The sequence below is a fragment of the Diabrotica virgifera genome, chromosome 3, assembly GCF_917563875.1.
Source record: "Diabrotica virgifera virgifera chromosome 3, PGI_DIABVI_V3a".
Taxonomy (NCBI): domain Eukaryota; kingdom Metazoa; phylum Arthropoda; class Insecta; order Coleoptera; family Chrysomelidae; genus Diabrotica; species Diabrotica virgifera.
In genome coordinates, this window is record NC_065445.1 from 107,654,662 (window position 1) to 107,667,652 (window position 12,991).

Here is a 12,991-nt window from a genome sequence, read left to right on the forward strand (position 1 = left end):
TTTGTATTTGACTTATTATACGGGGTTAATCGAAAGGTGGTTTTTTGTCCTAACTTTGAAACATCCTGTGGAATAATTCCGTTGGCGGATTTTCGTAAAACCTTATTTTTCGGTTGCAAACATGTCTTTTTAAGTATTATGTTTTTTAATTCAAGTAAAAATATGGATCGGTTTATTTTTAGGAGCGAAATGACTTGCCACCCACAATTTACGGCTTTTCCTATTATTACCATTATCTTTTGTATTAATTTGTAATACGACGATGGCGACTTTGGTGACTGATATCGAAGGAATGTCATATCGACATCCCAGAAGCACTGTATTTAAATATTGATTAAAAACAACGACATGAACTTGGTTTTAATGAACAGTGATAGCAATAGCAAAACATAAAAAAGACAACTTAAATGTAACTTAACCTAAGTACGCAGATAACAAAGAGAAACTACTAAAAAATCACTTAATACTTTGTATTGCCTCCCCTAGCCTCTATAACTGCCTGTAAACGTCGGCTCATGCTTTCTATGAGCTTGCGAATATCATCTTGGTGAATGTTTTGTCACTCTTTTTCTAGAGCCAAGCGAAGTTCGTTAATTGAGGCTGGTGCGACCTCGCGACCTCTAATATTTCTACCAAGCATGTCCCAAACGTTCTCTATTGGGTTCAGATCTGGCGAACCCCTTTGGCCAGTTCATTTTATTCATACCAACTTCTTCTAAATATTGCGTGACACACATTGCAGAGTGGAGTCGCGCATCATCTTGCATTAATAGAAAATCATCGCCGATATATTGAGAAAAGGGTACTGATTCGCTAAAATTTCCTCAATATACCCGTGTGCAGCTTTACGCTTGTTTGTTCCGGTTCGTATAAAACGTTCCACTACCCTTTGGATGGTTAGAGCGATGAGTTTGTTGTACTCTAGCCACATATTCATAATTTAGCCCATCTTCAACCAGAGCAACGGCTTTCGCAGAATCTTCGACACTAAGAACCATGATCAATCGTAGGTAAACAAAATGTAAGTGTCAATATAACATAATGATAACAGTCACCAAAGCCACCTCGTCGTATTTCAAAGTAACTCCAAAATAAACATAACTAAAAAAGTCCTAAATTGTGGGTGGCAAATTCATTTGGCTCTAAAAAATGAACCAAGGAATATTTTGACATGAAACAAAAAACACAATGCTTAGGAGACATGGTTGCAACCGAAAAATATGGTTTTACAAAAATTCGCAAACGCAATTATTCTACAGGATGTTTCAAAATTAGGATAAAAAACCACCTTTCGATTAACCCCGTATACTAAGTCAAATACAAAATTTTATTAAAAAACTCACTATACCAAATTAAAATCTATAAATTTTTACACAGTGTGCTAAAAAAATCATCAAAATAGGGCTAAAAATAAAAAACTGCAATACTTTGAATTTGACCAAAATTTTTTCCGTTGCGTTTCTTTTGCATCTGAGTGTATTACCTTGCAGTCCTTGCATTCACGTATGTCTTCTTTCCTTATCATCAAGGACCGGATTAAATGCAATCTGCATTTTTTGCATATTTTTGCATTTTTTTTTGATAAATTAGAAAATGTTGCATTTTTTCAAACATTTTAAACATTTTGCATTTTTTCTTGATAAATTCAGAAAAGTTGCATTAACTCGATATTTTAAATCTCAAAGGTTCACTATCACTTCCAATTAAAAAACTATCAGTCGTAAATTCAATAACTGTGTATAATCCATTTCTTAAGAAAAATGTTTAAATCAGGTAATATTCTTATTCTATTATCTATTTTTGGGACTAATAAGGGTCGTTTAAACACAGCGATAAATCAAACAACTTATCAAGGTCAATCGAGTTGTTGCAACTTATCATTGTGTGTAAACGGTGCATCGCACAACTTATCAAAGTTGGAGTTGGGTTGAAGGTGGTATCGCATTGAATCGCAGCGTCTAAACAGCGTTTCAACTTGTCATCACAACTAGTTGCTGTGACTTATCGTTGTGTTTAAACGACGCTTAAGCCGACTAATCCCTAATATAACTTGGTCGGTAGGACAACAATTAGTTGACTGACATAGGTTGTAAAAACCTGTTTGCTCTTTGTAGGGGGATAAGCAGGTACAGAAATTTAGATTTTAATATTTGTTCATAAAAGCTGAAGTTCATTTCGTGTTTTGATTCGCAGTGCGTTGTTGCGTATTATTTTTGACATATAGTTTAAATTGAGTAACGAATAATTTTTTCGCCAAAATTCCGAAAGTGACAAGTATTAAACATTTGTGGATAAAGGCGCATCCAGAGCTTTCATGGGACGGAGGTAATTTATTTTGCTCAGCGTGCACAAGAATTGTAAGTACCTACCTATTACCTACCATTATACTAATTTAAATATTTATAATGCCTAATAGTCCAAAATATTATTAATGTTGCATTTTAATATTGCGTTTTTCATAAAGGCTCTTGCATATTTTTCACAAATCAATTGCATTAAAATGCGCATTTTTTTACATTTTTTTGGTGCATTTTTTCCGGTCCTTGCTTATCATGAAGTAGTCTATTTAGGATTGATATTGTCCACTTTTGTAGGTAATAAGTCGAGTTTCTCTCTTTTTAAAGAATGTGTTAACAATCGCCATATCCAATGCTGTTGCTAATTCAAGCATGTCATCTCCAGCTTCATTTCTAGTTCCAAAGCCTAATCCCCCATGTATTGTTTCATATCCTGTCTTGGTTTGGCCCACATGTGCCCACATCGCAAGATATATTATGAAGAAATAAAAAGCAAATACGTTGTGTATCATTTATCGTTACAAAAATACTATTTTTTATAAAAGGTATCAATAAGTGAAAGCGCTACTCCATTGGTCCATCCGAATCCAGTTTGCGGATTATATTCCCCGCCGCCGCCGCTTGCCCCCGGTGTAGTGGAGTCATATTTCTCGTACATCGATTGAGTTTTATCATATCCCAGTATACACGATTCTACATAATTCTTCGCCAACTGCTCTGCCATATCTAAAGCTATGGAATTGTTAGTGTTCTTAAGCCCTAAGATGACGATCTCTTGTAAAGGAGGCCAAGCATTCGGCAAGTCCCATTGCTCACCGCTGTCAAGCAGTGATGACGGAATACCACCTTTGAAATCGTCAATGTTATTATTCTTTAAGTACTGTACGACCTTTTCTCCAGTTTTAGGATTTTTATCGAAGACTCCTACAAATATATAAAATGGCAATAAAAAAATTGTATTAAATTGAAACTGTTAATAGTAAAAAATGTAATAGAAATATAAATACAGTGATTAGCGCGGTAATAACGGGCAGAATAACGCAAAAGATGGAAAATATATTAAGTTGTGAGATAAAAAGAAATTAAACTAGTGGAGGTGGGAAATTTAGTGATAAAAACCTATAAATTTACATTTTATTTATTGTTTTCCATCTTTGGACGTATCAGAGGAGTATTCCAACTAAAACTGTCACTGTCACAGTGGCAGTTGCCAAACTCGTCCGATACGTCTAAAGGTTGGAAACAATAAATATAATATAAATTTATAGGTTTTTATCGCTAAATTTCCCACCTCCAATAGTTTAATTTCTTTTTATCTCGCAACTTATATGGTTCTTGCGGGACCTTTCTTTTAATGGTACATTTCTTTCTAATAAGTATACTAGAAATCGACAAAAAAATTGTATGTTGTAACGACTGGCCTCCCTAGGTACACACTCAGATCGCCGGCAGGGTACCAAACGCGCATCGAAATCCACGCAGTCATACTAAGTTCCACCTCTAGCGATGGATGCCAGGAGATGGGCCGCCCAAAAGTGTATTTAATAGAGAGCGGAGCAACAGAAAATCAGTTCCACCCAGCGTACTGTCGTGAGAGGAACTCACCGGGCCATCAGCCGGTGGCCACCCAGTTCCCAATGAACCGAGTTATGAACAACCTCTGTGTTGCGACGTATTGAGTTTGAGCCTGCCACGGAGTGGTCCTGAATTGAAGGATTGTTTCGTTGGTGGTCGCACAGTGAGCGATCGCCCATCTCCAGTCGGGGATCGAGTCGTTACATGGGTATATATGTGTATGTGGTTGTTGATATTTTGATTCCGTGATTGCGAGACTGTGTGATTATTCCGTATTGAGGAATAACGTGGTTACGAGTCTGTGCGTAATTATTAACATGTTGATTCCGTATTGTAGAATAGCGTGATTGCTTATTGTATTATACTAACATTGTTATTGTATTTTTGATAGCAGTAAAAGCAGTTGTGTTTTTCTTTTACAGCTTTCCGCGAAGGGAACTTTCTTCGGAGCGGAACCAAGAGCAGAATATTGTTTGATTTTATCATTTTTGTTTTGAATCGAAAGAACAAGAATATATTTATTTATTTTAATTGAACCTGAGTTTTACTGAGTCTGTTGTCCGAAAAGAACTACCCGTTACAATGTCCGTGATTATTTGTCAAAGAAAAGTAACAGAATTTATCATTCACATATACCCCGACATTCAGAAAACATATTTACGTAGGGGAGAGTAGTACATAGTGAAACAAAAAAAAAGCTATTGAGTTCAAAAAATTTATTTTTGAATTAAAAGGAAAATTTCCAAAGCAGTATGTTACACTAACTCTTTCTTAACATTTCAAGAACGAAATTCGCATAATGAAAAAAAAATATCACTTTAAGAAAAAATACCGAAAATTGTTTCACTTTGTACCAGAATCGGTACATGGTGAAACATATTATATCTAGTGTCTTAAGAAAATGTTTTGACCACGTAAAGCTCTTATCGAACATCTAACGATCCAAAGTCAATATTATTAAATTTGTAATAACCGGATTATTGCATATTTTGAGCACATATCGTTGTTAAGTTACAAAACTAATATATCTCTCGGCTGCTCCACGTAGAGAATAATTTTCCTCTAATACCAACTTTGGGGCAGCAGCCATTACATGTGCAGACGTATTCCCTATTTTAATAGGCGTTTGCTTTCTAACCATCTGAAATACCAAAATATCAAATTGTTGGTAATAATTTATAATATTGCGGTAGACAATGAAACACGTATCACTGTGTACCACATAACACTGTTTCAGCGTGTACCAATAACCTAACCACACAATAAAGTTTAAAACTTTGCTATGCGAGTCGTCATCTTACAAATTGTGTTTTAGGTCATATTATTACATAGGTAAAATGCCATTTTAATAATAGGAATGCTTGAAATTGGCTGTTAATAAATAAAAAATACATGCCAACTACTCTTATTAAGTTAATACATTCCTTTACAAAACATAAAATCAAATTACTATTAGCAAAACTTATTCCAAGCACATGAACGCTCACAACAACATTCGACTCCACTGGGCAACTGCAGATTTCACAAATGCGCTTTACGAGGGCGCCAAATCTAAAAATAAATTTCGATGTTTCACTGTGAACCATGTATCACTGTGTACCACTTTCCCCTACAGCTCTTTAATTGGTTAGAATTCCTCAATCGTATGTCAGTCCCCAGCCAATCGTATGGGGTTCTGTGTGTCAATTATAGATTAACAGTCTATAGAACTAAGTGATGACACACTGTATACATAGTATACATACAAATAGTAAAGCTACGAAAGTATACTCTCCCATAGCTTATCGAAACAATATGATAGAAAGAGAGTGAACGAACTACAAACAATTATTGTATAAAATGTAATAACGTGGAAAATTGCAGAAAAAATCAGTTGTTCATATAGTTTACAATAAATAGTGTATGTATCAAAGAATAGGTATAATGTTTCTGTACCTATGTCAGTTATCTATTTTCTATGATATTAACATTCTTTAGAGATTCCCCAAGTGCATTCACTAATATGAAACAAATATTATGTAGTAGAGACCTCAGCCTAAATCTTAGAAAGCGAGTACTAAAATGTTATGTATTTTCTGTTCTTTTGTATGGTGTGGAGACATGGACTCTGAATAAACAATGTCTCAATAGATTAGAAGCATTTGAAATGTGGACATATCGAATAATGCTGAGAATCTCCTGGACAGACAGAATAACCAATGAGGAAGTACTAACAAGAATACAGAACAACAGGGAGATACTGGATTCCATCAAAATAAGAAAACTTTAATACTTGGGTCATATAACACGTGGTGACAGATATGAACTCAAATTAATTATGCAGGGAAACGTTCAAGGAAGGCGCAGCATAGGTAACATGAGAAAAATGTCCTGGCTAAGAAATCTCAGAGAATGGTTTGGATGCAGCTCAACTGAACTCTTTCGGGCTGTAGTGTCAAAAGTAAGAATAGCAATGATGATTGCCAACCTTCGTCGCGGAGATGGCACGTAAAGAAGAAGAAGAAGGAGATTCTACACAGTTCAAAAATTATTAAGCACACACTTCGTCATTATTTGTTCACTTCTGATTAAACGAGTATATGTTTTAGACATGTATCTATAATGGATGAAATATTTAAACAATTCAAATAAATCGTACCTGTCCATAAAGGAGTTAAGTTACTAGGATAAAAGCTTTTCCTAGATTGTCCAGATTTTATATCGAAATCATACCAAACACCGTCTTCCTCGGAATAAAGAAATTTTTGTATAGCCCTCTCTAGCTTGTCAGCTCTGCCGTTCCATTCTTGAGTTTTGTCAACATTGCCTAGTATTGAATAAAATCTAGATAGTTCTTTAAAGGCTTTACATAGAAAGGCGTTCAAATCAACAGGTATTACTCTGAAAGTGTCAATATCTGGCAAGTCCGATCCGGAAGTTCCGTCTTCTTTTAAGATCCAACGTGAGGAAAAGTCCCAACCACTTTCGGCTCCACCTTTTAGGTTCTTATAACACTGTTCCTAAAACATTTAGAATCATTATTTGTTAATGTATTGAACTCATCCCATAAATCAATTATTAATCACAACTTGACCAGATCAACCCAAGAAGGAACGTAAATATTTGGACTAATATATTTACTGGAAAATCACACACTGAAACAGCACTTGGTTTCATCAATCATCCAAATATGGCATCTCAAAAAAGAGAAAACAAATAGATATGAAGACAAAGAAACAACAGTGTAGAAGTAATCCAATTTATTAATAGTAGTAGTAATAGTTACCTTATCTTTGTCTTTAAAGGACTGGCAAGTGATAGTATCTTCATAGTAAGATTCAGGTCTCGGTGTGCCGCTAGGACCCGCATACCTCGCCATCTTGTGCCCATGAACAGATACCATACGATTTGTTAAAAACCACGTCAATTCCTTTTCGAGAATATTCACATTTGTTGCTAACCATTCTTTGTTGTTAGTAGCATCTATGTAAAGACCCACCATCAGAGACAATAAGGGTGGTTGAGATCGGTTTAAGTAATATACCCGGCTGCCATTCGGTATAAACCCATATCTGTCAACTAGGGAGAGAAAGTTTTCCAAGATACCTAAAAAAGTACAAAGAAACATTTTACCTAAGTATTGTTGTTGAAGAGAATAATCTAAAATTTATGAAATTAATTCCATATACCTAGTCCACAAAACTACTTGTCCACAGTACATCGTCCTTTTTCAAAAATGATTACAAAAGTCTTAAATATGGTTTTAATTGCTTCGTTTTAAAAGATTATGCATTAGAATAAAATATGCAAGTCAATAGAAGAAGAGTGGGGTCATACCCACCTTAAAGAAAGGAAAAGATCCGAGCCTGACTGATAGCTACCGGCCAATATCCCTCACAAGCTCCTTATGCAAAGTAGCCGAAAAAATGGTTCTGGACAGACTGAACCGAGCCATAACCCATCTTGCACTGATTGACGACGCCAGGAACACCATGGACCATGTAGTCGATTTCGCTCAAAAAGTCAAGGATGCTTTCCACCGTAAGATGTGAACAGTGGCAGTGCTAGTAGACCTCAAAGCTGCATACGACACAGTATGGAGAGGTTTGCTATTACACAAGAAAGCGAAGTCTGGAATTGACGGCAAACTATTCAATTGGATAAAATATTTTCTCGGGGAAAGGTATCAGAGAGTCAGATTTCACAACCATTGTTCCAAATTCAGACTGCAAAGACAAGAGCTGCCACAAGGAGCTGTCAATTGTTTAACTTAATGATAAACGAAGTGCTCGCAATGATCAGAAAGACACCTGGTGTGGAAGCCCTCCTGTATGCCGATGACCTCCTAATATGGGCATCAAGTAGCAGTCTGAAAGCGCTCGAGGGAGTAATGAAGCAGGCTCTGAAAAATCTAGAAAAATGGGCGGATAAAAACTGCCTAACTGTCAGTACAACCAAAACCGTATATCAAGTACTTACCCTTTCAACAAAACAGACTGCTGTCAAGCTGAGATACAAAGGAGTCGATCTGGAAAGACAGGATGTAACAAAATACCTGGGGTGTACATAGATAAGAAAATGACGTGGAAACCTCAAATCGACGACACTGCAGAGAAAGCCACAAAGAGATGTCGACTGCTCAAACGTCTCACAGCAACAAAGTGAGGCGCCACGCAAGATGTCTTGGTAGCAACATACAATACCTATGTCCGGCCGATATTAGAATATGGGAGTGAAGCTACAATAACTGCGAGTACAAACACCACCTCCAAGCTTAAAGTCGCCCAGAACACTGCCCTTCGCGTCATCACCGGTGCTCCAAAATCAACACCGATTACATCAAAGAAAGCCCAGACCAGTACTGAACCAATACAATGCCGCAGAGAGCAACACGCGTTAACATTCTGGGAAAGGCAAAGACGAATACTTCCACAAAAATGGGACGAATATAGACAAGCAGCCTCACGTCTTAAAACACAAACCACTCCGCTTACAGCAGCAAATCAAATCATGGAAAAATACCACATTGACCTGTCGGAAGAGCCGGCCCTTCCCAGCGCAAATTACACTGGCCTGATGTCTACCAAACACAGAATTACGTCTTGAAAACCATAACGACCCGAAGCACTTATCGTCAGACATTGTCCTAAGGAAAGCCGTGTTAGAGACTATACACACCAAGTACCCAGCGCATGAGTGGCTTCACATCTATTGCGATTGCGATGGCTCCTCGATGCCAGACTCGGGAAGAACAGGAGCAGGATATGTCTCAACGTTCTCCAAAGGCTCCATAGCTGTGGGTGCCCCTCTCACCAACTACGACGGAGAAATTGCTGCTATACACGAAGCTCCTAAAAATCTTGAGAATTTCGAACACCCCCAAAAAGTTGCCTTCTTCATAGACTGCCAAGTCGCAATCCTCGCCCTGTCGACAAATCGATATACCGACTGTGCCAAAACAATATCTTGCCACGCCCAGCTATCGAACTTGCTGGAAAATAGGTGGCTGATTACTTTACAATGGATCCCTAGTCATGTCGGTGTTGAAGAGAATGAAGCGGCGGATGAACTTGCAAAAGAAGGCACTACTCTTCCACAGCCCCCCCGCTTCCAATCGTACACATCAGCAAAGTCCACCATTAGAAGAAGAATCAAAGCGAAGATAAAAGAGCAGCAAATACAAGCCGGTGTTGGAAAATCTTGGGCCCACCTAATAGTCACCAATCCCTCGCAACTTGCCGAGACCCATTAGTGTAGCCGTGTTCAGAACAACTACGGGGCATGACTAACTGGCCTCCCATCTACATCGCATCGGCGCACATACGGGTATTTGAGCGATCTGGACGGACAAAACTTTTTTACTAACTAAACTATTTTCTAAATAGGTAGAAAAAAGCAAAACTTTTTTAATATCTTGCAAATAATCAAAATAAAATGCAAATATCAATTTTTGCGTTTATTGCCCTTATTATCCATTTGAAATAAGTAAAACCTTTTGTAGACAGCAATTATAAATCTTTTAAGCTTTATACAATGCTTTAATACTTAATTATACATTATAAAAATAAACTTTCAATATAATGAATTTTTACAAAATTTTATCAGCTGAACAGAAAAAAATTCTAGATAAATATTTCTAAAATAATATTGTTATTCAAATTAACTTTTTATGCACCAATTTTAGATAGATTTAAAAAACTAACTAGAAGAAGACCTTGGTTCTTCGTCTGATGAATATCCTGTCATCATCATCGTATCTGATGACGATTCATCGTCAGATACGGTGTCAACTTCAGCGGAAAGTAACAAAGCTATTGTTTCCTTCATGAAGGGTTTGGTTGTTTTTCTTCTAATTGGTCTCATTCCTGTAATTATTGGATCGGAACTAAGAAGTAGCCTGTTTAGAATATCCATATTGCAGGCTTCTCTACTGAATTTTCGCGCAAAATTCTGACGATACATTCGAATATATTTATTTCGTGCTTCCGCAGCTTCTTCCGACAACTGACCAATCGGTAACAGAGCTTTTTCTATTACTTCCGATCCATGCATTAGAATTTTATGTAAAGTTGGTGTCATTGGATGCCATGGGTAGAGTTTAACATACAGCTCTGCAGTTTCCTTAGCATAAATAGAAAATTTTTCTGAATTGATCTTATGTCCACTTGATAATACTTCTAAAATCACTTTTAGGCGGAATATAAAATTCACATCAATACCGGTAATTTCAGCAGATAATTCATGATCTGCAAAAAACCTTCGACTGGTGTTGCCATCATTTGTGTTTCCGAAATTCTGTTTTGGAACGTCTACAATCAGGCCCATCTTGATCCTGAATTCTTCCTGTATATCATGCTTCTTCTGTTTTACTGCTGCTTTGTCATTATCAGCTCTTAGTTGCCACTTTTTTACAGGTAGTTTATACGCGAGATGCAGAACAGATTCTAGAAAACGAATTCTAGCATGTAGAATGGACAATCCAAACTCAAGTGTCTCCGATTTAACCGTTCCCTTTTTTTCTAAACAATTAAAATCCTTGGATGTCAAACCACATATATAACATTTCATTGTAGATGTAGTGTTAGTGGCAGCGTTACACACCTTTCCATCTATCATGGTTAGCATCATAGAGTGCTTTACCGAATAAGTTTTTTCTTCCAACTTTACTTCAGTATTTTTCAAATTCTTTGCGGCATTTTTGACGTAGCTTATTTCTTCATTTGTTACATCTTTGGTTTCTTTGACAAATCGTAGTCTGATTGGGCGACAATAACGTGGTGAGGAAGGTGTTGGATTCTGCCATAGAATTTTATTATTAGTGGAGCAAATAAGCTGCAAAGGCACCAAAGAACTCTGAAATAAATTCGTATCGGAATTGGAATCGCATTCAAATTTTTGTTTATATTGAGCTTGTTGTGCTCCATCACAGCCCCACTTACATATTAACAGTAATGCGCCTCTTTCTTCTTCTTTCAGCAGCGTCGATAACAATATTTCTTCCACATACGTTAATAATCTTGTACTTGTATGGTCTATTAAACTCTGCAGGTTTATTTCGGCACTTGTTTCTGTTACTCGGTAAGATTCTTTGTCTGGGTAACACTCTTGTTTTGATTTCTGTAGTATGCTGTAGGAAGGATAAAATTTTTTATTAGTACTCCGTATTACTTCGTATTGTCTTCTAGACAAGTCAGCTTCCACAAACATAGACAAGGCTTGTACTGGAGACAATTGAGAAGTCGAAGGTTTTTCTTTTGTTAGGTTATATGCCTTTTTGTATTCTGTAGCACGTTTTGGTGTCGTATTAATTTCTTTTAACACTAATGCGGCATCTCTTTTTCCCTTTTCCCCTAGTTTTGATTGTGTAGCGAAAATGAGCACTTCTAACTCGGTGCTTTCGCGTAAATTTTTTGTTTTTCTTCTTTTACTTCTTTCACTTAAATCAGAAAAAGATCTAAGCGGTCGTCCTGTTGCCGTTGTAGCTTGCGGTAAAACAAGAAACGTCCCCTCTAGCCATGTTTTATTGTTTTTCATAAAACTATCTTGTATATAGTGAGCGTCAGTCCATCTTCTTTTTACTTCTGACTTAAAACGTGACAAATCGTGTTTAATTTTCTTCAGATCTTCGTTCGAAAGTGGGCCTAATTTTAGAACGTATTTTTCCAAATACTCTAATTTTTCATTAATATTGGTTAAATTTTCTTGCATCGTAACCTCAAACAAGTGTTTTCGAGCTATAACTCGAACTCCTGAGGGCCCTATAACAAAAAAATGAGAAAATGTAACAAAATATAAGACATTAAAAATGTTTATAGTTATGCTATAGTCATCTTCATTGTGCTATAGCGTCAAATATTGGAAAAAACTGGAACCAATTTTAGATATGTTGTTAAGACTAAAACACGGGCTATTCGAAAATGCTAAAATTAATGCCGGGAAATGTCGGGAAATATAACAAACTTACTGAAATATAAAAATTTGATTTAAAAAAAATGACTAGAAAACAACACTTATTGTAAAATGTATACAAAATAGATTCCAAACCTTTTATTACTTAAAAAATATAGAAAGCATACAAAATTACCTGCTTCATCACAATCCATAGCTTTCGCTTTAATCTGTTTGCACACTACTCGAAAAATAATTGTCAAATACGCGGTTACGCAGCGAACAACACAAACTATCACACATGCACTCAAATGAACGATCAAGTTTAGACTGGCGCCAGGCGGTCAAATTCAAAATAAGGTAGAATAAACTATATTACACGATTAATTGAACATTTAGCTACCTGAGAATATCTTTTTTTTTTTCCTGTGTTGAATTCTAGAAAATGGACTTTTGGCCGCTCAGAAGTGTACAATACCCCTATGTGCGGCGTCCGCGAAAATTACAGCTGTCCACTATGACTCGAGTCTAGATCCCGAGCCGAGGATTAGCGGCGTGTAATTTGTGTTGCCTATATAAACTTGAATCGCGAATGTTTATTATTCAAAAAATTACAACTGTACAAATCAATGACATTTTTGTGCATTTTTTTGGCATGAAAGTTTAAACTTGGCTTATGTCTAAATTTATAGACGTTGCCTTTAAGCACTTTTAAAGGGGCAATTGCATCCAATTTGTCGGGATGCGAACTT

The 12,991-nt window shown here is 36.4% G+C and overlaps 1 protein-coding gene across 10 annotated transcripts in view; it reads right to left on the bottom strand.

Annotated features, from left to right (window-relative positions):
- Positions 1 to 2,796: 2,796 nt before the first annotated feature.
- Positions 2,797 to 12,991, bottom strand: part of LOC126882035 (trehalase-like) — a 122,245-nt gene continuing 112,050 nt past the window's right edge. For all 10 annotated transcript variants that reach the window (XM_050646814.1, XM_050646819.1, XM_050646817.1 and 7 more), the window contains 3 exons: positions 7,138 to 7,457; positions 6,511 to 6,871; positions 2,797 to 3,221 (listed from right to left, as the gene is read on the bottom strand). In XM_050646814.1, the coding sequence (XP_050502771.1) occupies positions 2,827 to 3,221; positions 6,511 to 6,871; positions 7,138 to 7,457 (1,076 nt within the window). In that variant the 3' untranslated portion in view covers positions 2,797 to 2,826. The remainder of the gene's footprint in view (positions 3,222 to 6,510; positions 6,872 to 7,137; positions 7,458 to 12,991) is intronic.